This window comes from Physella acuta, unplaced genomic scaffold (genome assembly GCF_028476545.2).
Source record: "Physella acuta isolate Inbredline_101_S28 unplaced genomic scaffold, ASM2847654v3 ptg001480l, whole genome shotgun sequence".
Lineage (NCBI taxonomy): Eukaryota > Metazoa > Mollusca > Gastropoda > Physidae > Physella > Physella acuta.
In genome coordinates, this window is record NW_026732995.1 from 326,003 (window position 1) to 350,799 (window position 24,797).

At 32.8% G+C, this 24,797-nt stretch overlaps 1 protein-coding gene across 2 annotated transcripts in view; it reads left to right on the plus strand.

The window, feature by feature from the left end:
• Window positions 1-77: 77 nt before the first annotated feature.
• LOC131928255 (uncharacterized) overlaps window positions 78-24,797 on the plus strand; it is a 33,588-nt gene continuing 8,868 nt past the window's right edge. Inside the window, exons 1-23 of one of the 2 annotated variants that reach the window (XM_059284221.1) lie at window positions 78-266; window positions 3,967-4,007; window positions 12,553-12,630; window positions 12,932-13,001; window positions 13,427-13,564; window positions 13,678-13,768; window positions 14,210-14,304; window positions 15,154-15,216; window positions 15,331-15,386; window positions 16,131-16,179; window positions 16,299-16,401; window positions 17,209-17,315; window positions 17,512-17,553; window positions 18,564-18,650; window positions 18,895-19,158; window positions 19,692-19,809; window positions 19,920-20,174; window positions 21,254-21,382; window positions 21,558-21,649; window positions 21,826-21,927; window positions 22,075-22,212; window positions 22,615-22,668; window positions 22,757-24,467. In XM_059284221.1, coding sequence (XP_059140204.1) covers window positions 192-266; window positions 3,967-4,007; window positions 12,553-12,630; window positions 12,932-13,001; window positions 13,427-13,564; window positions 13,678-13,768; window positions 14,210-14,304; window positions 15,154-15,216; window positions 15,331-15,386; window positions 16,131-16,179; window positions 16,299-16,401; window positions 17,209-17,315; window positions 17,512-17,553; window positions 18,564-18,650; window positions 18,895-19,158; window positions 19,692-19,809; window positions 19,920-20,174; window positions 21,254-21,382; window positions 21,558-21,649; window positions 21,826-21,927; window positions 22,075-22,212; window positions 22,615-22,668; window positions 22,757-24,467 — 3,958 coding nt within the window. In that variant the 5' untranslated portion in view covers window positions 78-191. The remainder of the gene's footprint in view (window positions 267-3,966; window positions 4,008-12,552; window positions 12,631-12,931; window positions 13,002-13,426; window positions 13,565-13,677; window positions 13,769-14,209; window positions 14,305-15,153; window positions 15,217-15,330; window positions 15,387-16,130; window positions 16,180-16,298; window positions 16,402-17,208; window positions 17,316-17,511; window positions 17,554-18,563; window positions 18,651-18,894; window positions 19,159-19,691; window positions 19,810-19,919; window positions 20,175-21,253; window positions 21,383-21,557; window positions 21,650-21,825; window positions 21,928-22,074; window positions 22,213-22,614; window positions 22,669-22,756; window positions 24,468-24,797) is intronic. The other variant, XM_059284223.1, reaches the window with a different exon arrangement.

Sequence of the window (24,797 nt, forward strand, 5' to 3'; positions counted from 1 at the left end):
TAAGCCAATCACAAAACTAGGCGAAGACGTGTGACTATTGACATTTAGGCTATTTATAGAGCGAGTTTGTACGAGACTTCCGACGCCAAATGTGGGTCAATTGTGAGAGTGGAAATGGTCAAGTTGTGAAAATTATTTTTCAGAATTTGACCATTTCATGGAAGAGTTTGAGTTAATAGAAAGGTGGAAATATGGCGCAAAAGTTGAAGTTGCATAGTCCAGTTGGAGCAGAGCCCTTAATATTAAAATGGCCCGTTGCAACTTCGGTGAGTTATTTTTTACTTAGTCGAATAATTTGTTCAGTGATGTGCCAGATACCGCACTGATCGCGGCACGGTTGTGTACCACTGTCCTGTCTTGACTACCTCCTCATCCCACACCTTTTCTTGTCTTTTATTCTGGTCTAGATATCTAGATCTAGCAATCTAACTAGATCTAGATCTATCTAGATTTAAATTTCAATGTACTTCACTAATTTCTTAGAATTTATTATTAGATCGTGTACGATTGCTTTGAATTTGCAGTAGATCTAGATTCTAGTAGCTAGGCCTATGGCATTGCCCTATTCATAATTTTACAAATTTAAATTGTAACATTACATTAATACATTACGTTGTTACAACAAGGCACAATGCCATCGCTAGAAATCTAGACCAGAGATCTGGAAGTTGATACGGGAGAATTTTATACCTGTAACCTATAGGCCGATAGGCCTGATGAATGGAATCTTCTTTAAAAAAGGGGTGTTAGGTTACTGGTAGTTAACTAAATAATACTAGGGATTAAGTGAAAAAACACTAATCATCATATAAAAATAAAAATTACATATTCTTGTAGAGCTCAACTATATGAAAACAAAACAAAAAAGATTTTCTGTCTAGCTCAAATAGTTTTTTTTTGGCGAATTTTTTTGTGAGGGGTGGAATCCCCTTGCTTTTGCATTGGCCAATTGTGACAAGTCATGGTATACCTGAATAAATTGAGCATAGTTATTTTACTTGCAGTTGTATTTTGTTCATATTTGCAGAGTTTAACTAGGATGATATATAGAACTTGTAAATGCTGTTGAAATTAATAAAAATAATACAGAACTTATATTTTTGTGTTGGCTTCCTCCCATAACCCCAAAAAACTGTGTGCTGCGCAAATATGAAAATGTTTCTAAAGCCATATTTTATATAAATACAGCAAATGAAAGAACTACAAAGTTAGAAATCTAAAGTAAATGGCTTGAACACTGTTATGTGCATATAATTGCCTCATTATTTTGGGCAGGTGAAGTAGAGTCCATCTTTAAGCCATTTTGTTATAAAACTGCTGCGCAAATATGAAAATGTTTCTAAAGCAATATTTTATATAAATACAGTGAATGAAAGAACTCCATAGTCAGAAATCTAAAGTAAATGACATGAACACTGTAATGTGTCTATAACTGCCTTGTTATTTTGGGCAGGTGAAGTAGAGTCCATATAAAAGCCATTTTGTAATAAGTGAAATGAAGTTATCAGATCAATGTTTTTATGTGTGAATTGTGTATGGATTCTGATTTTCAGCATATAACTATATCTAAGGGTAAGTAGAACTTGAATACTTAAAATTACAGTTAGCACAATGTTAGTGTATAGCAACAGACAGGTAACCTAGATCTAGGTCTGACTCTTGTCAGTCTAGAGTCTAGTCTGACAAAATTGGATTTTTAGGAAAAACATATTCTAGAAAACTAGATAGAACTAGAGCTGAAAAAATTAAAGATGGGTATGTAAATATATTTTGAAATAAAAAATTAGATTTGTTGGCACATGCCATAAGATTGCTGTTATTAGTTGATCAAACTTAAAGGCAGGAAGATCGGGATGAAAAAATATAACAATGGTGGCAGCGTGACCTACATACAGTGACTACGTTCGGAGGGGTATAACTAATGTCGGAGTCAAAATATCCAAAAACAAATTTCATTTCCAATTACTTAAGATATGTCTGATCAGTAATCTACTCTCATCTAGAGGAATCTTTTAAAAAATCGAGATTCCAACGTATTTGAAACTAACCTTGATACAGGGGGGAAGACCAAAGCAGAGACAGCATGCAATCAGGTCGCAAAGCCATTAAAACTAAGGGACAACCACTCTACTTTTTAATTAACCTTAGGAAATGACCTTTTAAACTTAATTAATTACCATAAATTAAAAACTTATTAGTATGCAAAACCAAATCTCGTGGGTCCGGTATCAGAAAGTAATGGGCGATTTCGGGTCATGTTTTTACCGCGAACTCGGCGGATGCCGACAACCCTACCTTTTTAATACACACATGGCTGGCTAATGTCAATGCTAACCCTGTGACTTGTCCCTAACCCCAACCCTGGTCCTACCATACGCCTAACCCTAATTTCTAACCATAAAATTAGTCGAGATAACAATAGGCCTAATACTAGCTACCCAACATACCTATTTTTTTATGGAAGAGTCTACTATCGGGCACCGGTATCTATAAGAGAATGTTTATACCGGCATCCGATAATGGAATCTCCTGTAAAAAGGGGTGTTAGGTTAGTTACTGGTAGTTAACAAAATAATACACACATGGCTGGCTAATGTCAATGCTAACCCCAACCCTGGTCCTTCCATACGCCTAACCCTAATTTCTAACCATTAAATTAGTCGAGATCACAATAAAAACAACCCGGCACCCCTTTTTTTAAAAAAGATTCCATTATTGGACACCGGTATCTATAATCATCTGAAATTTATGATTTGATTAGTGATTACGACAGTAGATCTAGACTAGCAGGCCTATTTTTAGATCTATGTATTTTAAATACAGACTAATATTTTTGATAAGCACAGGCTGAGGCTACATCTCCAGATATTAGTTAGATAGATCTATATTATAATTGTAGATTTCTAGGCCCCCCCCCCCCCTTTCCTAATCCATCCCACACCCATCTGTAGAAATACATTTATTTTTAGACCCCAGGCACTATACAGTGTGGACAGCATTAATGGATGACCCCATAATATTATTTGTAGTTGTAGCCACCATGAACATATCTCTTCATGTTCAGCCTATACTCTTACTGACCTGTGTCACTGCCTTTCCTGCTCATTGTCTACTTTACTTTAGTCCAGCAGTAGGTTACCATATGTCATGTCATAGTAGAGCATGCAAGACCCTGTCCAGGTTGTGGAACAATGCAACAGATGAGGGCCCACATTTTAAACTTTAAAAAACTGTTGGCCTATCTAGCCTGAGGCCTAAGTAATTAGTGATATTGTAAATGGGGGGGGGGGGGCATGGACAACTAAATAATATATTTTGATGTTATTTCTGGATTTGCCAGTAATGACAACTGTTATTAAAGACTAAAAGGCCCTAAATAATATTAATCTGAATTGTTTTATTTTGATTCAATTTTGATATCATGCAGTGGTATTTAGTTTGCTTTGGGTGTTGCGAAACGGCGAGGCGGGGAAAACGATCAGTCACGTGACTTTTTGTCTCGCATATTACCACAACCCGATACTTATGCTAGGTGGTGTTAAAATGCAAAGATTTCTGCGAAAAATTTACCGCACCCGTGGTATTTGGTGCAGACTTCAAAGACATTTGGTTTACATTGTTAAAACTATATATAATATATATAATAAATTCTAGATAAAAAATAACAACATACAACACTCCTGTTAAAGGGTATGGCTACATGCTTGTTTATTTTAAAACAAAAAAAATAACTTAAATAAATATGAAAAAAGCATGAAAAATACTTTATTTCGCAAAATGTCTCGCTATTTACCCTTAATTCCTTAGGTATGTCTCGCATTTTCCCGCCTCGCCATTTCGCTTTTCGCATCTCATAATTTCCCAACACCCGTTTGCTTTGTAGATATCATTAGATATTTATACCTATTTGCTTTATTTTGATATTTTTGCGTCTTAAAATGTTTATTTTAATTATTTATATTCCAGGAAGGTAAAGAAGGACCAGAGGAAATAGTGGACACGATAAGGTAATTATGTATTCCTCTTACATTGTGGCTACAAAATAAACCTATGTAATAGAAATGTAGGTGTTAGAAAACTCAGTATCAGGAATGTTTCTTGGCTCTTGAGTGATTAAAAATATACTGAGCTGTAAGCAAAAAAGCTAATATCAACTTGTACATTTTTAATTCTACTTTATTGTACAATGCATAAAGCTAGTGATTAGATTGCTATATTTTATAACTTGCTGCGTACAGTGAATATTAAATATAAAGTACTTAACACAACAGTACAAATCGCTGTGGAGTAAGAAATTCGGAAAATGTTTTGGATGGATTGACCATTTGTTGAGGAAAGAATCAAGTATTACCAAACAAGTCATTATTGAATCAACATGGATACAAAAAAGAGGTTGCTCTGAAAACACTTGTGTTGAAAAATGCAGAAAGAGGCAAAATTAGGAGAGAAGGGTTTTGTATATGGCATACTCTCCACTGGAGATTTTAACAGAGTTGAATTTTGTTGCTGTTTAAGTTCCTATGTCACCAAGTCCCACCTTACAAAGCAGTGATTATTATTATAACTGAATTATGTGAACAATTGAACAATAGAAAACTCGACATTTTCAAATTTGCAATGATTAAAATTAAAAGGGTGTATGTATCTATAGTATAAGCCGCCAGGTAGTGTGCAAGTCTGTCATCAGTATAGCCACTTTGTCTTCTGCAGCCTGGTGATGTGGGGCTCCCCTCTTAGCCCTATGGCACCTACTTACATTTTAAAGAGCAGCCTACAATGATATTTAAACCAAACCAGAGGCTCCCATGTGGGGCCTGCGGCGCCCCTGACACTTGAGTGGTCTCTAAGAGGTGTCTGCCTCACTGTAACAAACATACATTCAAGACTTTCGTACAGCCAAACCAGGGCGCTTGGGTGGTAGTGTGGACGAACCTGCACCATAACGACTAAGTTCAAGTAAAATATTACACTTTAATTACAGGCAGTGTTTATATTCAAATGAATCAGTTTTAAAAAATATTGTCACACATTCAAAATACAGGGTTGATAATATATTGTGTGTACATAAATGCATATTTGTTTGTGTATATATATTAGCCATTGTTGGCTAGGCTTTGCTGCAGCCATCAATAGCCAAGTAAATGTTAAGGCAGATATGTATGTTTGTTTACAAAATATTTTAAGAGCATTACATACAGCTACCTTCAAAACAACAGTGTATACAAATTGATTCTAAAAATTAACTTGCATCACCTGCCATTCCTCAATAACACGGCTGGTTACAAAAATAAAGTAAGCAAAACAAAAACAGCTTGCTTTCCCTCTCCTGGCAAACAACACAAGGCGATTCAATGAAAATGTACAGAAATGAAATAATGGAATAGCATCATGTGAGAGTATAATAGCTTTTTACACCATCATGGCTAACAATAATTGCTAAGTGTAAGATTGGTTTAAGCAGAAAGAAAACAATGAAAATATATTGGAAAGCTTAACAGAACATACACAACATATACTATTTCTACTACAAAAATAGTATCAGTATGTAAGTAAAGTTCCCTTTTAAAACCTGACGGTCTATGGGGCAAGTGAAGTAGAGTTCACTTGTTTCTGTGACCTCGGCATATGAAGAGATAGTGTGGTCAGCACTATGCCCAGCCGCCTTTACTTTCAGTTACGTGAGTTAGGTACCCATCAGAGTTGGGTGGTGTATCAGTATGTATTACATTCTAAATTTACAGAATTGTCAATATTATGAAAACCTAAAGTCTAGAGTATTTTATAAAAAAGGATCTAACTAAAATTCTACCTAAATCCCCCCCCCCCACACACACACACAAAACCACAAATTCAATACAACAAATATGAATTTTAAATAAACCGGTAGTGATCTCCCCTAAACTTTCTCGAATATTTTTATATAAAATAACAGGGGATGGGAACTCGGGCTATAGACATGATTTTAAATCCATTTTAAATACTTAAAGTTTTAAAAATAGAATAAAATCTCGTAGACAAATTAATTGCACACCAAGTGAACGCGAAATAAAAAAGCGCATAATAGTGCGCAATATTAGTAGTACTTTTAAAATTTACATTAGTTTTTTGAGAAATCGGAAGTAGCGTAAATTACTACTTCCTGTCAACGGAAATTACTCAAAATTTAACAGAAGGTAGAGAATTAGATCTTTTACTTACATGTGAAATTTCATTTATCTATCTGAAATAGTACTCAAGTTATAGGCTTTAAAAAAATTCAAAGTAGGAAAAGTACCACTTCCGGTTATCGGAAATCGCTCAAAAGTTGATACGGATCTACGATTTTGATAAAATACTTATATATGAAATTTCATCAACCTAGCTGTAACGGTACTCAAGTTATCGTGTTTACACACGGACAGACACACACACAGACACACACACACACACACACAGACATACGGACAAGATTGCAAAATTATGTTTTTCCGTATCAGTGAGGTGATTTTTTTTTGCACGATTACAATACTTTCTCTATACTACGTATATACGAGAAAGTAAAAAAGGCAGATGGAATCACGTCTTTTAAAGACAGCTATAATTTTCTTTTTTTTCTATAAGTGCTCTGACAGCATGTTTCACCCCAAAGCGCTGATGAATCCACCTCATTCACTCCTATAACCTTAGCTTTGTTGTGTGTACAATTCTAGTTATCCCTTTTCGTTCGTACTGGATGCCGGACGGCCCTACTAGTTAGGGCATGATATTGATTTATTGAACGTGCCGTCATCCCCCCACCCCACTCTCTTGCCTAGTCAGCTATTTCCTTTGACTCGTATCGCTGGTCTTTGTTGTATCATTTCCTCAGCAACTGGCTGGGGTACAGGTGGCATCTAAATAGATAATTGGTGTGCCACTGACGGCAGGTCTTTCATGGCTGGGCGCACAGCTCTATACTCAGCTGCTGTTTGCTGGTTGGTTAGAAAGACGCACGAGGGCGCTATAAAATTATCTTTGTTGCAGACAAGGCCTTTGTTTTTTCCCTATTATTTTTACTACTAATAATTTGATTTCAGAACGTTGCAGTATACGCGTTCGTGTTCTCTTTTTTTTTTTTAGCTAATCTATGCCAAATATATTAAATTGATGTCTTTGATTTGCGACATTCAAAGTTCGATTTTGAATTTCTGACCTTTCGTAGTTCTATTTAACTTTAACAAAAAAAAAATAGCTAGGTAGGACTAGTGTGCAAACAAATGAAAATCGTGTTTCCTAACCAATAAGTACATTGATGTACTGAACGTGCAAATGCCCAGTTGTACCCAGAACTCATCCAGTCCACAAACTGACTTCTGTTCTGACTCACCCCTCCCAATGCCCGCGCGGGCGTTTTAAATGAATTTTTACCTATCAGTGTATCAGAGTCTGATATTATAGCCAGGGCCGGCGCTACCTATAAGGCACGGGTTCCCAACCTGGGGGTCGCGACCCCCCTGGGGGTCGCGAAGGGCTTTCTGGGGGGTCGCCAACTGGTATACTAAACCTTAGTAATTTGAAACAAAACATAAATATTTAGAAGAATTTTTGAAATTCGGCTTTACTAACATCACTGGAAACGGAATAGAGAAGAAGCAAAGCGTACTGTACAAAGTTGTTCTCAGTCACGAGTTTATGAAATCTTCAAAACTAAAACGTCATTTGACACGAGTCATTCGGAACGCACCAAAAAAGATATAGAGTTCTTTCGTCGGTATGAAGCTTGTTGCAAACGTCAGAGACTTGATCGAACAGGAAGTTTTCACCAAGGAAACACAGCATTAGTGCAAGCATCACATGAAGTCGCGACAGAAAATGCCAAGCAAAAAAAAAAAAAAAAAACACAATAGGAGAAAATCTCATCAAACGCTGCATGTTGAAGATGGTGAAGTTAATTCTTACATGTCCGTAGATGTTAAATAACACATTTTTATTGAAATTAAGCTTTCACCATTGTTTGCTTTTCAAGTTGATAAATCAAAAGACGCGAGTTCGTGTTCGCAGTTGCTGGTCTTTGTCTATATTTATTCAGATGATAGCAAAGAATAGTTGCTCTTTTGTGAAGATAGCATGGAGAAAATAAATACGTTTTATTTTAAATTGGATGATTAAAATGGGTTAAAACAGCTGTGAGTGATTGTACGGATGGTCCACCATCTATGTTTAGGTCAAAATCGGGCTTTCAGAAAGCAGAAAAGATTTAGCTCCCTAACCACTGCCCTCACCAATCGCCATCATGACTCCATTGCTAGTATAAATCGTAAATTATATAAAATCTGGAGCCTTCAAAGAACTGAGCAAAGACCTGAATAAAGATCACGAGGTTCTGCTCTACAGCGCGCTGGCTGTCAAACGAATTGGTGTGAATCGTGTTTTTGAATTGAAATCTGAAATCAAATTGTTCTTGGAAATGCAAAGGAAACAAGACCTTTTGGTATACTTAAAACGACATAGAGTGGTTGGAGAGAGCATCATACCTAGCAGATGTGTTCGAACATCAACATTAGCATAACCTGAAGCTTCAGGGAAAATGAACGAATATTATCACTTTCCATGATAATCTCGGGGCATTTTTATCAAAGCTGCAATATCGGCGAAGAAAATAAATCTTGGAAATATTGTAAATTTGAGAAACTCTGCAGTGTGGTAGATGAATCTAATTGTAAGATAAATAAAATTTTGAAAGAAGAAATTTCTGGGCATCTTGAATCTATTGAAATCGAAATGCAGCGCTATTTTTCTGAGCTGAAAAAAAGAATCTGCATTGACGCATTATCCATTCTCTTCTTCCCTTGATGTTGCCAGCATTTCCGATGAATTACAAGATGAATTCTTTAATCTGTAGAATGATTCCGCGGAAGATGAAAAACTTGAGACACAATTTTGGTGTAGTATTAACCATTTATATCCAAACGTAAAATTGATTGACTTTTCGAGAATATAATTTTATTTTGAACACTATATTTCGATTAAAAACAAAATTACGATAATGATAATGACATAGGTTGGCGTTAACAAAAAAAAAGACTTAAAAAAAATTAACCTCGAATGTTTAGTGAATTATATGCAATTTTACTCATGGTATTAAAACAGTTATCAAGAGTAGTTCATATTGAAAGTCTACTAGAAAATCTTATTTTAGTGCTTATTGATTTCCATACTAATTTCGGCTTTTTAATTCTATGGGGGTCGCGGGTCACTTAATTTTTATAAAAGGGGGTCGCCACTCGAAAAAGGTTGGGAACCACTGCTATAAGGCGAACTAGGCGGTTGCCTAGAGCGCTATCCATAGAGGGGCGCAAAAATGTGTAATCTCGATTAGTAAAAAGTACATAAAAATTAATATTTCTGATTACATTATATTAACTTTAGACAGGATAATATACAAAGGCGTAGCGATCTATTTAGGTGCCCAGGACGAACTATCTATTTTGCACCCCATCTTTAAATTAGGCCTATATATAGTTATTCACTTTGGGGAAAATGCGCCACCAACCTCCCTCACTAAGAAAGGTCGGGGCGCTTTTTACCAGTCACTTTGACTTTTTATTTTGGTGTCACATAATTAGTATAGAAAACAATTAAATAAGTCGGTAATGCCAAGTAGCAGTTAAATTTCTTCATTTCTACTGTGTATAATTTTTAGTAATGACCCTTTATATTTTAATATCTACCTCGTTTGGAGTCTCCTTTGGGACGGCGCCTGTGCAATTTCGATTTTTAAATAGGTCTATGTCTTGTTTTCTCTCACTTTTAATTAGAAATCTCATTAGCCAGGGTGAGATTTAGATTTTCAAAGTAAATTAATTGTTGGCACGACAAGATCCTAAACAGAATTTTAAAGTAATATTCTAACATACACACACAATCATATATATATATATATATATATATATATATATATATATATATATATATATATATATATATATATATATATAATATGGGGGGTCGAAAAAAAATTGCGGGGGGGGGGGCGTTTTAATAGGTTTTGCCTAGGGCGCTAAATAACCTGGCGCCGCCACTGATTGTAGCTCTAGGTCTAACTTGCATCTATGTCGTTTAAATTTATTTGGGTAATGGTAAGATCTACCGAGAGCTTTTATACTTCGTTATTAAATCTTGTAGCATAATAATTTCTCGCATCTGTTATGCTTATTATGCTATTTATATTAAAGAGTTAATGCATAGACCTAGCCTACATGTTTTACTTGTATACATTGACCTGCTTAACCCGCTTCCTCATTGTTTTAATTATGCATCTAAATAGGTCACAGTTCGCATTTTTAATTTGGAGAAAAATGTCACCGAAACGACCGCGAACGGGTCGCCCATGCCCCGCCTATTTATTGTTCTTCTAAATAACTGGGGTATGAAATTGTCAATGATGCTAATCATCTTATGCGTGGTATTTCTTCCCACCTCTCCTTTATGAATCAAAATAGGATTTTATAATCAAATGCCCTTTGATCTGTTAGTAGATCTATATTTGTCAACTAAATTCGAAGAGATATAGGCTACTATTTTTTTTCCTGGTCGAGAACTCGGTGTTGAGAGGAACGAGGCCACGAGACAAGAATGAGACCAAGATCGTCTGCGTGGATCAATAGTCTAGGCTAGTGCGGCGGTGTGTTCTGGGTTAGTTCTATGCGCCGTCCCGTATACCCCCCCCCCCCACCACTTTTTTTGTATAAAATCGAAAGGTCGCAGAGCTGTAACATCGCAGGACAAATCTGGGGGGGGGGGGGGAAATCTGTAGAATAAAGATAGATCGAGATGCTAGAATCTAGTAGGGTAAAATAAATACATCAACAATGCAATCGTATTCAAGGTCAGTTTGGTGACCCAGATCTAGGAGAGATCATTAGGCATGCGTTGGTTTCCTTAGACCAAAAGCCTTCCGTCATTATTGTTGACATTATAAAAACTTTTTAAAAATTACTTAAGCCAACAAAAATCTCCTAAATTTATTTTAAGAGTTAATGTTTTAAAAGCTGCAAGGGGTCGTCCAAAAATGACGTCACAGTCGTAGGGGGAGGGAGGGTCCGTAATTTTGTGAGGTGTGTGCATTTTTTTGCATTACAAAAAACCAATGTTAGAAAATGAGTTTTAGCCGTTAGAAAACGATTTTAAATAAATTGTAATAGGAATTGATCAAAATACTACATGTTGACAGAATTCTGACAAGATTTTGGAAAAATATCGATGTTTTAAGAAAAATTCAACATCAATTTTGAGCAGTGTTTCTGGGGGGGGGGGGGGGGGGCACTGTTAAAAGTATATATTTTCTATATAAATTATATAAATTTCATTTCGTTCGGGGGGGGGGGGGGGGGGGGCTGGAAGAAACTCTGATTTTGAGAGGGGGGGGGGTTGTAGACTGAGGTGTGACATCATTTTAGGGGGGGTCTGGCTTTTTGTGACATGTAGGGGGGGGAGGTATAAATCAGTGTTATGTCATTTATGAATGACCCCCAAGCATAGAGAACTTATTTCTAACATTTTTTCAGGTTAAGTTTTATTTGTAAACTGGCCTTTGTGAAAAATTTACCCTTAAAGGACTGTGGCATGCGTGTTTATTCAACAGGGTGTGCCTTGCTCTGGTTTCAGGAATATATTAAATTTTCCACCTAAAATATATAAACCTAACCCAAACCACAATTATAACTTTAAATGTCAACATAAACAAACATAAACCCTAAGCCTTACCACAAACATATATACAAATTTGATAGTTTTTCTTTTTTTTTGTAAATCATCTATTTTTTTCAGATATAAAAATTAGCATTTTTTTTGTTCTTTGCTTTTTACGTTAGTTAAAACGTTTTGTTAAGAAATCAAAGAGTTATCTTAGAATTAATAAATATTAAGATTTCTCCCATTAATTTAGGTTTAAGTACAAAAATTAAAACCATAAAATATTGCACAATGTTGATATATTTAGAGTTAAAGGATTTAAACAAGAACACATTTCTACATGCCTGTTTATCACTAAAAAACTAAAAAACTATTCTGCCAGAGGTCATTTGAGCTTTATAGTTAAGATGAAGGCAAAGTTTAAAGAGACACAAATTTTATCTGTCAACAATAATGATGGAACTCATTGGTTCTAACTCATTTGTGTCCATTAGGTCACTCACCCATTGAGGGGAGGGTTCAAGAATGTCAAATAGGATTTTGTATTTCTTAACAATGTTACTTAAAAAATGTTTCTAAATGTAATAAGGGGTTGGTGTGCCAGTTGTAAAATGATTTTCATGTCAATAGTTAATAATTATTTGCAGACTTGTTAATAATACCAGAATACTCAAGAATCAGCAAGTTAGTTCTATGTAAATAAAACTAGCCTCTTAAAATGTACATTAGCTAGTGGATTAATGAATACTGGCACACACTAATAACAATTCTTCAATCATGCCTTTTTAATTATTCAAATTGTTACCTTTTATGAGGATTACTATTCTATGCTTCTCATAATTTTTCCCATAATAAGAAATGTGCCACAAAATGTTAATCAGATACTTCCGTTAAATTTAGGTTGGTTTGTGAGGATTTTCCTGAGCTAAAAATACCATTAGACACAAGAATACTTAAGGAAAATGACGACATTGCCAGGTTAGTATAATACTTATACTAAATTAATATATAACAATGTTCTTATATTTTTCTCAGTTTCCTTCCTCTTTTGTTAATTATTTAAAATTTCTATTTCTATCTGGATTTTGTTGAAAGTAAATGTTGATTACTTCATATAACAATTCCTTCATCTTTGTAAATAAAGTTTTCATTGTATTAAATTTGTCTTTTGTGTTAGATGGTCAATAATTTCACTGCTAATTAGTTATGATTGTTTTTTAAAAAAAATATTTTATTCTTCTTCTACCATTTTATGATTAGTAATTTTAAATCTTTTTAGTTATGATTTTGAACAAACAAGAAGTTTGTGTGACCGATACAACAAAGCTGTTGACGGTATACGTCAGCTTGTAAGTACATATGTTTGTCTCAGTATTTAAAATATTTGTTAGCTCATTTTAATTTGAACAAATACTCTTATTAAATTTTAGCTTATAAATTTCACACAATTTTTGAAGGATCTCATCAAAATAATGAAGTAATAATGTTAAGGAAGTAATTATGTAAAGATAACTAACAACCTTCTTACTTTGTTCGATTGGCTTGGTCCTGTTCCTATAGAGGGTTGCTATCAGTTAGTTATATGCTAAATTCAAATGATATAAAATTTGAATATTTTACATAAGAGAGAAAACTACTTTATTGTATATTTTAGTCTCCAATTTAAAAATGAACAGAAAATATTTTAACCACACTTTTTAATTATCTAAAAAACTAGAAAATCCTGTAAGTAATGAATTTGTTTTTTTTTTTTACATTTTCATTTTGCCTCCAGGTCAAAGGATCACAAAAACAAAAACAATTCAATAAACAGCCAAGCATGAAACAGTTGAAACATATATTGCAGCAATGCTACAATCACTCTGTTACAGATCCAGAAAAGCTAAATCATTATGAGCCTTTTTCACCAGAGGTATTTTGTTATTTGTAAAGCTGAATGTAATATCTATTCTTATATTATTAGCATCTTAGATCTAACTGCTCATAAGAAAATATTATTCTAAATATTTGATACAATGTGAATAGGTATATGGTGAAACAAGCTTTGAATTGGTTGAACAGATGATCAAGTCAATCAAGTTCACAGAAAATGACTATTTTATTGATCTTGGCAGTGGTGAATATGATTATATCCCATTTTAGATTTGTTAACAAAAGTATTTAAAAATGGAAAGAAGATGGTGTGCTAGAATTTAAAACATGATTTTTTTTTTTAATCTACCTAAATGAAAGAGTCATTACAATAAAAGTATTAATGATTATACTGAGAAAATGAGAACTTCAATTTTTTAAACTTCAATTTCCTAGTACTAATAACAAACTGTAAAAAGATGCACAAATTTGTGGATTTTTAAAAAGTTTATTTGCAAATTATAGTTTGAAATGAAGAAAAATTCTTGTACTTGTGCAAAAAATTTTAGAATCTAAATAATAAAAAATAATTAATTATAAAATTGTCTTAATATACATTTGAAATGTAATTACTAATTTAGTATATTTATGAAAATGTATGGTGGTTTGTATTAGATAAACTTTCTTTTAAAAAAACCTCATTTAGGTGTTGGTCAAGTTGTACTGCAGGTATCTGCTGCCACTAACTGTAAGTTTTGTTATGGTGTTGAGAAAGCGGAATGGCCTGCAGAATATGCCATAGTAAGTATTTTCCCAAATTTCAGAATTCCCCTCTCCCTATTGTGTTAAATGGGCAAATGCAAAAATTATAAGTATAATGAATACACTTGTTGAGTTTTGGTGGAGCATTTATTGCTTCTTCTCACCTCACTTGTTTGTATTTTAACTGTTTAAAAACTTTTTTAATAATATATTCTGTGTTCAGTTGAAAAATTGAAAACAAAGATATTTATTTTGCCTCTATAATATATATGATTTATAAAGCCTACTTCCAGCTACTTAAATAATAAATTGAATTTTTGGAATTTCTGTTGCATTAACTCTTTAAGCCAGTAATTATTTCCACGTTTGACATTGTCACAAAACGACTCATCTTTTTGCCCGTTTTTAAAGAGTTAAACATAGGACAAAATAATGTTACAGAATTAAAATTAATGAATGTGTAATGAAAAAAAATGACTAATATCACAGTGATTTAGTATATCATTATCAGGCTTTATTTTATTAGACCATTCTCATTAAAGTCTCACTCAGTGTAGTGTTCTTATGTGTACATTAATGGAGTATAAATGTCTTCAAATGCTGGGGATAAAATATTTTGAACCATCTCTGTACCCCACATGCAACCATATTGAATAAATATTTTCTGAATACAAGCATGGCATTTACAGTTGCCTTGCTTGGAATTGACTGTCTTAACAAACTACCTTGGTCATCTAGAATTTATGATATAAATTCTTAATATCACAAAAATTCGCAAGTAACTTTATTGTCTGTCTTAGCATTTAATGTGGTGTATACACACCAAACTGCTTAAGTAGCAATTTTCATCCTATGTAGCTTTCTCTGATAAAATTTCCTAATTTTCAGGGAATGGAAAGAGAGTTTCGTAGATGGATGAAATGGTATGGTAAAGAACATCAAGAGTTTTTAGTAAGTTATCATGCATTAATTTTTTTCTGCCAAAATTTGAAAATCAGTGTTATATATAGTTAAACAAACTAGACATTACTTGATAGTTGTTTTGCATATTTTCTTTACTCTTAGATTGAAAAAGGTGATTTTTTACAAGATGATGTAAAGGAGAAGCTAAATAAAGCCACGTAAGCAATTCATTTAAATATGTTTGTGGCCAACATTCATTATACCCAGTTTTAATTGGTAACTAACAGAAATAATGAAAAATAAAGGTAGCTGTAGGATAAAATATTATAAGAAGACTAGCTTCCGTATAAAATATAGCAATAATTATTTTCACCTCAAATAGTTTTTTTTACTCCAAGACATGACAATGTTATTCAAAGTATACATTACAGTATTTGTTGAAGTGAAAAACATTTCTGTAATTTCTGAAGTGTTTGCTATTAACTGTAATGGCACTTAGAGTAAATTTATGAATTAAATTCACTTAGTAAAAGAAACTTTTTTCTTCTGGTTTAAATATTTTAGCTTTTTTATTGACCCTGGTCAGATAAGGCTAGTAAATTTGAGACATCTAATCATTTGGGCGAGAACAAACTCCTAAATGAAATAACTTCTGCCTAGCAAATTGTTATTGGGTTGGCAAAAATATTTATATGTTGCATTACATGTTGACACAATACTTGTGTTGGAGGAAATGCCTCTCAGATATTACAATTAATTACAAAGAAAAATAAGTTTATTGTCCAAAGTCTCATTTAACATCTGTTCAAAACTTAAGTTATCAAATGTACTCTTGGTATCTTGGAAGTTATAGTGGCTTTGTGGAGTTTCCAGCAGTCAAGTATGGGCAGTGTTAGTCTGTTCCTTTCACCTAGAACAATGTTTGATGGATTATAATTAATAAAATTGTTTTTATTTTCCAGGGTTGTATTTGTTAACAACTTTGCATTTGGACCTGTTGTGGACCATGAGGTACTATTTATGTACACATTACTTATTATATATCAAGTTATTTTCTTGTTCAATTGGTTTTAACCTTGTACCCCTGAAAATTGTAGTTTGTAGATTACTCAAATGTTTCATTTTCTCAGTTGAAACAAAGATTTGCCAATTGCCTAAAGGAAGGAGCAAGAATTGTTTCATCTAAAGCTTTTTGTCCATTAAACTTTAGGATTACTGAAAGAAATTTAAGTGGTAAGTTTTTAAGTGTATTGAAGAAAATGAAGGATAATGTTTTGTCTGTGTAACATAAACAGGAATGAGCTTAGGAAATTTGAAACTTTTTTTACAGTGATTTTACTGCTCAAATGAGCTAAAATAAAAGAAATTGGTTCAACTCTCCCAATTTACTATGACATTATTAATTGGTTTTACTTCCTAGGACTGGGTATTACAAGCGCATTGCCTTTCTACTTTTTTATATACAGAGTACAGAGAGAGTGTTGTAATCGTGCACTTGATTTAATTGAAATTTAGAAAGTTTTTGCTATTTTACACCTCTTTACTTTATCGTATACAGAATATAAAGGAAGTATTTTAAGTGAAAAAATCTACATAGTGATTTTGACAAATTTTGACTTTTTACAACCTTCCAGTGCTGGAAAAATTATTTTTGCAACCCTATTCATCAGTGTTTGTCAACATGATAACTTGAGTACTGTTTTAATTATGACCAAATTTTACATACAAGTATTACAAAAAATTTATTGCTTATCAACCGGAAGTGGAACACACTCTGCTTCTGGACTCTAAAGACGATAACGTGTACCATTTTAAAGTTAGGTAGACGAAATTTCACACATAAGTAAATTAGATTGTGCGCAGGTTTCAACTTTTGAACAATTTCCATGTTTCATTTATATAGACAAAATTTCATATTCAAGTTAAAGAAATATCTTGTGCTTGGATAATTTTCAATTTTTAAAAATTTACATTTAATCATGGTGATAGTATCCTTTAAACCTATCTTGTTTATAATTTGCTACTTTTGTTTTGTTTTAGATATTGGAACTATAATGCAAGTTGAAGAATTATCACCTCTTTGTGGTGCAGTTTCGTGGACTGGAAAACCCTTTGCTTACTATGTGCACACCATAGACAGGACATTGGTAATAAGTGTTTTTACTCCTTTTCTATGATGTTCACATTGGTTTCTTATGTTGATTTAGCAATTTTGAATATCTTCAAAATTTCCCAGAAATAAGAAACAAAAATTCTAATGTGAACATCTTCATAAGTTTTATTTTATACAAATGCAGCTGATTACTGATAGAATTCCTAACAATAATCTTTTGATGATTTCAGCTAGAAAAGTACTTCCAAAGGTTGAAAAATCCTGCTAAAAGAGTTAGTGTTTTTATTTGCAATTATTTTTGTTAGAATTTGTCCCAACTTGTGTGCTTATTTCTGTCATTTGTTATACTTTTTAACATTTCATTGTCAATCTTTTACGTTACAAATTAATTAGTTTAAAATTGCTTAAACATTAACTTTTTTTTTTTGTAAATTGAATGTGACTTGTTATTTTTAATATATCTCTTTACATTTTTTATAAGTTAAAGATGCCTTGATATTTTAATATAATCAGATTAATTTTTATAACTATCTGAAAGTAAGCATATTCTATTCTATAAATAAGTTGGCCTTAATGCACTTAAAGCATCAATTTTACTTAATTTCTTTTCATCTAATACTAACCAAAGAAAACATAACCTTAATTTCAACGCTAAAACTAACCCCGATAATTTAAAACCTAATCCATCTTAAAGTTGCATAAACTCAAACATACCTAAGAACCTTTAAAAAAAATTAATTCTAAATCCAAACATAACCCATAAAATAGTGCAATACAATATTACTAATATTGATATTGAATAAAAATACTCCAAGGGGATTACATTAGCATAGCATTTTCTATGGTTGATTATTTAACTGAATATGGACATGATAAAATGGTTACAGCCCTTTCTTAGAATGACAGAAGCCAAACATGAACAAATTAGGCTCAGCTGTTTATATTTATTTGGACTTACTTTTATGCTACTACCTACATTTAAGGTTTTTAAATGAAAACAAAAAATGTAGTTTAACAGCTCCATGAAATTATTTGCATCCTTTTTTTTAAATGTGCTATCTTAAGAGTGAAACTATAAATATATAGCATAGCGACATTTAAAATTTAAAAAACATGTTATATATTAATTATATATATATATAAATATATATATATATATATATATATATATATATATATATATATATATATATATATATATATATATATATATATATATATATATATATATATATATTATTTAAGAAAGTGCAGCAATTAATATAGTGCTTGTTTGCCATAGGATGAATTAGAACCAAGAAAAGACAGAAAGGGAAGACCAGTTTTATCAATTAAAGATAAAATCAATGGAGCACTCTCAGCAGGATCTGTAAGTGCTTCTTAAAATTTTAGATAAAAACTACAATTGGCTTTAATTTTGATTTTATCAGTTATTTGTTGTATTTTTGTTTAATTATCATGCTTAGTATTTTACAAGCATTAAAACTCTTTTTATTTGTTGAAATGATTTTAAAAAAAAGTTATGGAAATCCTGTAAAAAGATACTTTACAACATAAATAAAGTAAACGTTTATCTGAACCCACTGCAACCTTCATTCCCAATGGCAATACAGGATTCTAACTCCACTGGCCGTGGTAGGCGTGCACGTGGAAATCAACGTGAAGTTGACTCTGTGTCTCCACTCTCAGCTGCCAAAATGTTAGATTTTGATAGTGGGTCCAACTCCAGCTTTACCAACTCCAGTTTTATTCCTTCTAATGCTGTAACACCAGAGGATACTGGAGTGGTGTATGGACCTACAACTCGCAGGCAGTGGAATGAATATGTCAAGAAACCTTTGTCCCAGTCTGGGACAGAGAATGATAATGATAGCTCCGTAAGTTGTCAGAAAAGGCCATCTTGCATATTCATTTTAAATTGTTTGTTAGTTAGCAAAAAGTATTTTTATACCAAGTGCTATTAAAAAAAAAAAAATTAACATTTTGAAAAAAAATAGATAGACCCTTATTTGAATCTGTACTGAGAAACTGATAATCTAAATTATTTCATATTTCTTTCTGCATTTACCAATGAAATATGAACTTAAATCTATTTATTATATTATAGTTTTTGTTTTATAAACGACAACTGTTGAGTAAATATCTTTGTTGCCATACAATTACACACAATAATTAGCTCTTTACAATTATATTCTTGCAGATCAGGTTTTTAAATAAAGGGGGTTGATTCTTTTATTAAGTTAAAAGAAAATATGATATATCCAAATTGTGCTTCACAGAATATTAATTGTAATAGGAAAGTCTTGAAATTTGCTTTGATTTTTACCTTGCTAATGTTTTGTGTTTCAGTTTAAATTTTATACTCATGTAGGTTGCATACTATAAATGTTCACTTTTTTCATTCAAAAAGACAGCAGATGTGGTGCAGGATGTTAAATCAAAAGAGATCTCTAAACAAATCAAGAAGAAGAAAATGAAAACTGTTAAGCGGTTAAATAATGGAGCCCTAGGCAAGCGTCAAATGCAAGGTCAGTTATGTATTCACACTTATACAAACTTTTAAACATCTTAAATGGTATTCTTACAATGTTTTTTTTTTATTAACTTCCATCAATTAATATTTTACTGTCACCAACAGTTGGTAAAAAAGCTGAAGAGCCAGTTTCCCCTGTTAAATCAAAGGCAGCAGTAAAACTCCGTCCCAGGCTGAAACAAAATACAGAACCAAAGAAAGCCAATGGAATATCTTCTTCAGCAACACCCACTGTTACTACCACAACGCACACTGTTTCTGGCAACCCATTGGGTCATTCTACCGGAACTTCATTACCACCTTCTCTTGATAGTTTAAATTTACTGCATGCACATACAATCATGTCCACCTCAGGCAAAGGTTAGATTGTTGTGTTGTTTTCTCTAAGAACTATATAGGGATGTGACTTTTTCTGAATTTAAGGTGATTTCTGAGTTTTCCTAATTATTTTCCTTCTGAATTTTCCCATTGATGTTTTTCAAGCTAAAATTTTTTACCACAAAAAAAATTCGGAAAATGTTTTTAAAAAAATATCCCATGCCCAATTTCTTTACCCTTGATCTTGCATGCCTATTAGTCTGGACATAATTTATCTACCTTTATTTTAAATTCACCTTCTGTTAAACATAAATGTAACTTTTCAGCTTTTGTTCCGGAAACTGCCTTTTCCAACTCAGAAAACGTTTCAGCAGAATTTTTTTTTCCGCCAATCTACTTTTTGAAAAATATAGTTTCAGCCGATCCATTTTTCTGTTTTGCTACCCATATTCAGATGGTTGCATCTTCCCCTCCTTTATGACTGTTTTGCTGGTTTTATAGAATAATGCAATTCACTCAGTAACTAGCCTATGTCTTTCAAAGATATGTAATAGTTAGTCTACGGCGTGTAAGCTTACTGTTGCCGTGTAAACACCATGTACCTCTAGATTTTACCCCCTATTTTTCATAATTTCATAAAGCTAGTCAGAAGTTGTAGGCAGTCATGAAAAAATAAATTATTGGAGAGGTGAGTGGGGATGTATACCAAATGTTTTAATGCTATTTGTTTTACGTGGCTGTAGAGCTATTAATGACAAAATTGGTTGGGGTAAAATTCCTCTCGTTAACATGGCTATCTACGTCTTAACTTATACAAAATACTGATGTAGGCTTAGTGTGGGCCTAGATCTACTGGTCTTTAAACTTACAGGAAAAATCCTTGAAATCCTTTAAATTATTACAAAAATGGCGATGGATGATGGATGGCTTCTTCATGAAACTTATTGAGTCTGGTCTGATTTTAAAATTTTTGATCTGGTCACATCCCTTATTATAGTTTTGTTTTGTTCTATTTTGCAAAATAGTTAAGTAACAATAAAAATTAGGTCTTTTAAAAGCAAAATTTAAGTTACGGTTACGTAACATTTTTACATTTAACAAAATATTTATATTTTTCACAGATAATGATGAAAAAATAAGCTATAATGATCGCAGAATGACTGAACCATCTAGTGCTTATTTCAAACCTACTATTCAAAAGCAAACAGTTTCAATGTTAGAAAAACAAGCAGGTTTTTTACAGATGATAGGTAGGCCTTTTTCCCCCCCCCCGTGTTTATTAATTGTTGTCGTGTTTATTAATTGTTGTCGTATGTTTTGGTTTAATTATTGTAAAATATTTTACTTGTCAACCTTAAAATATTTTAAGTTAATTAAAATTACTGCAGAAATCTCTTGAATTTTTATAATAAAATTGTATTACAGAAAATATGAAGCAACGTTTCTTGTCATTCTTGACATTTATGCAGACACCACAGTATAGATCAATGTTAATGCTGCAAATAGAACAGGAAAAGGTTAACAACTCACTTGTTTCTATAATTACTTTACATTTCTATACATCCATCTTTGACAATAGAAAGTTACATCATTGTTTAATTATTTTAATGATCTCATCTTTATAAATTAAGTTTAGCATTTTAAAAATTTCATTAATATACTTTTGATTAGTAAAGTATTTTGTTTTGCTTAGCTGAAAAATTCAGAGCTGCTCACAAAGACTGATGCATTAGAAAAAGACATATCACTTTTGCAAAAAGATGGTGTTCGGCTTATAAAAGATCGCCTGAAAGAGGTGAGAAAAAAATTGTGCAAAAAAATTTGTTTGGCATGCTTGTTGAAATTTTGGAGTTTTAGATTTCTTGAAAAAGAAAGCAAGCAAAAATATTGTGAATTTGCTTGTCTAAGATCTTCTATTCCTTTCCTTTTCATCCCTGTCTAGATGGGTATTAAAGCGGAGTCTCCGCAAGAACTTATCAATCAGGCTAAAGACATTGTTTTTCGTCATCGTGAACTTAAATCAGAGACTGCCTCTTTAGGGGCACAGATAAATGCTCTTCAAGCTGAACAAAATGAAAAGGTCTATAAATTTCTACAGATCATTCTCATCACTCTTCATTGTGTTTGTAGTTTGGAAGTCATGTCTCTTAGAGCTTCCTGTTATTGAAAGGTCCATTATATAGTTGACAAAATATATTTTATGACTATTCACCTTGAAACCACAAAAAATTGATTTTTTTGTGATTAGCTGCACCTTTTAAATTCTAATTTTGTGGACATCTTTTTTTAGAAATTTATGAAAATCATTGCCATTTTAAGTCTTTACAGAAAGCTCTAAAATGTAATCTACAAATTTTAGAGATACTACCATATAGTTTGGCAGATTTTAAAAACATTGTTTTTTTTTTTTACATCATTCATAAACAGAACTATTGTAACCTATTTTTATGTTTATTTGAAAAAAACTATTTTGTTCTTTCAGATTACTGCATACCGCAATGTTTATGACTCAGCAGCTTACACAAAGCAGTCAAAAGTAAGAATCTTAATTCATATACAGTAAAGTATTAGCATTAAACAAGATGTATCTTTTACTAAATAAACATTATTTATTAAAATTTCAGAATGGATTTTCTGGTCATTCTATTCTTTCATCTGAAAAATACCAAGCTGACCAGCACAAACTTTTGGCTGATGTTGACCGCTTGCATTTGGAACTTAAACATTTACAAGATGTTAACAAAATGTATACAACTAAATCAGAACTGGGCAACCCACTCAATGGTTCTGAATTCGGCAAAAATATTGAAGACAAACAAATGAGCTGCGCACAAAACAAGACAGCTGTTCAGTCAGTAATATTAAAAGAAAAACTGGACATGAAAGAAAATTATGATACATTTGGTGAAGTTTTGACCACCTTAAAAAAGGAATTCTCTGAAGCCTTACAGAATAGTGGTACTAAAGCTCCTTCATTGGATGGATTAAACACTGATGTCAGCAAGAAAAGTGAATTGAATCTAAAAGCTTTAGAAAGCAGCAATAAAGAATCACCTGTATTTGGAAATGTTGATTATAAACAAATGAATGGATTAAGAGAAAATAAAGATGTAAAAATTAATACTTGTAATAATCAGCAATTCAAGGCACCTGAAATAACTATAAAAGAAGCTCTTGAAAGAACGAAGATGCCATTGACTTCATCATCCTGGACATCTGAAGTGAAAGAAGAAGGTCTTGTGTCTGTAACCTCTCCTCGTATACTTCCTCCTGGCACTAAAATAGATATCAAGAAACCTCCCAGATGCAGCGGAGTAAAAAGTCTACTTAGAGGAAAAATTAATCATTCTAGTTCATTTACTCTGTTACAAAATACTGATCTTCGTAGCAGTTTACCTAGCAATCTGTCATCTACCTCTGTTGTATATACGGAAAGTGAAAAATCTGCTGCAGAAGATTTGATATCATTAAAGGAAGGTATTGGTAGTCCTGGCAAAGATATACAAACATTTATAAGGTATGATCCCAGTTCTACAGTAAATAAACTTTATTCCCAAAGTGACTCTAGGCCAGCTATATTAGTCCACCAGAAAGCTCAGAAAGGCAGCAGTAATCGTGGCAGCAGAAATACTTTAACTGGTGCAATAACTCCTTCCACAAGTGAAGGAATTGCTCAAGCTTCTATAGCTAATCCCAGTCACTATCTTGGCAGCACTATCTTATCATCAGACCCTAATAGACAGCTCTCAAGTACAGCTGATAAAACAGTTGGTGTAAATGTTATATGTAGCCTACCATTAAATGGACTTTTAAAGCACAAAAGTTCAGAGGTCCCAGCTAATCCTCCGACCAAGGTTAGAAATATAGAATGTAGGAATGATGTAAAAATTTCAACATTGGCTTCACTTCAACAGTCCCATCCAATTCGTTCACCCCAACCTGGACACAACCCCAACTCAAGTTTGGCACAAATGTTAACAACCAACTCGGACCGTCTCTCATCAAACTCATCCATTCACCCATCAACTGTAAATATAGGTCACATTATCAACAACAATAACAATGGGAAGACCACTGCTTCTCTTCCCTTTGTGACCATCCAGCATCCTCACACTGTGCCAATAAGTCCTGCCTGTAATGGGACCCAACCATCACTCATCAAAATATTACAGCAACAGCCTTTACTTCTACCATCCAAACCTGGAACAGTTTTGAATGGCAATTGCAGTTCAAATAGCAATGGAGTTATATCACTTGGCCAAGGTGCACTGGGGCACACAGAAACACTGGGGCATGCAGTCAAATTATTACCTTCTGGAGTTGTGGATGGAAAAGGTAAGTTTTTCTCAACATTTTTTTCATTGTATAAATAATTATATTATGACACAAATGTATAACTTATACACAAAGGTGTTTATTTATTTTGGTAAAGTTCTGACAAACCCATCTCCTCTATTCATGATCTGTTTGGAAACTGACACATATATTGAACAAGTTTCCTGATGCTTTTCACAGTGTTTTTAGAATGTATGGTAGCTAGAATTTTGATTTACAGGATCTAGCATCATGACACAATCCTCTACCCATCAAAACTTAGTGCTTAAAAAAAGAAAGATGTAGAGACTTGGAAGAGCTTCTCAGCCAAAACAAATTTACAGAAGCTTG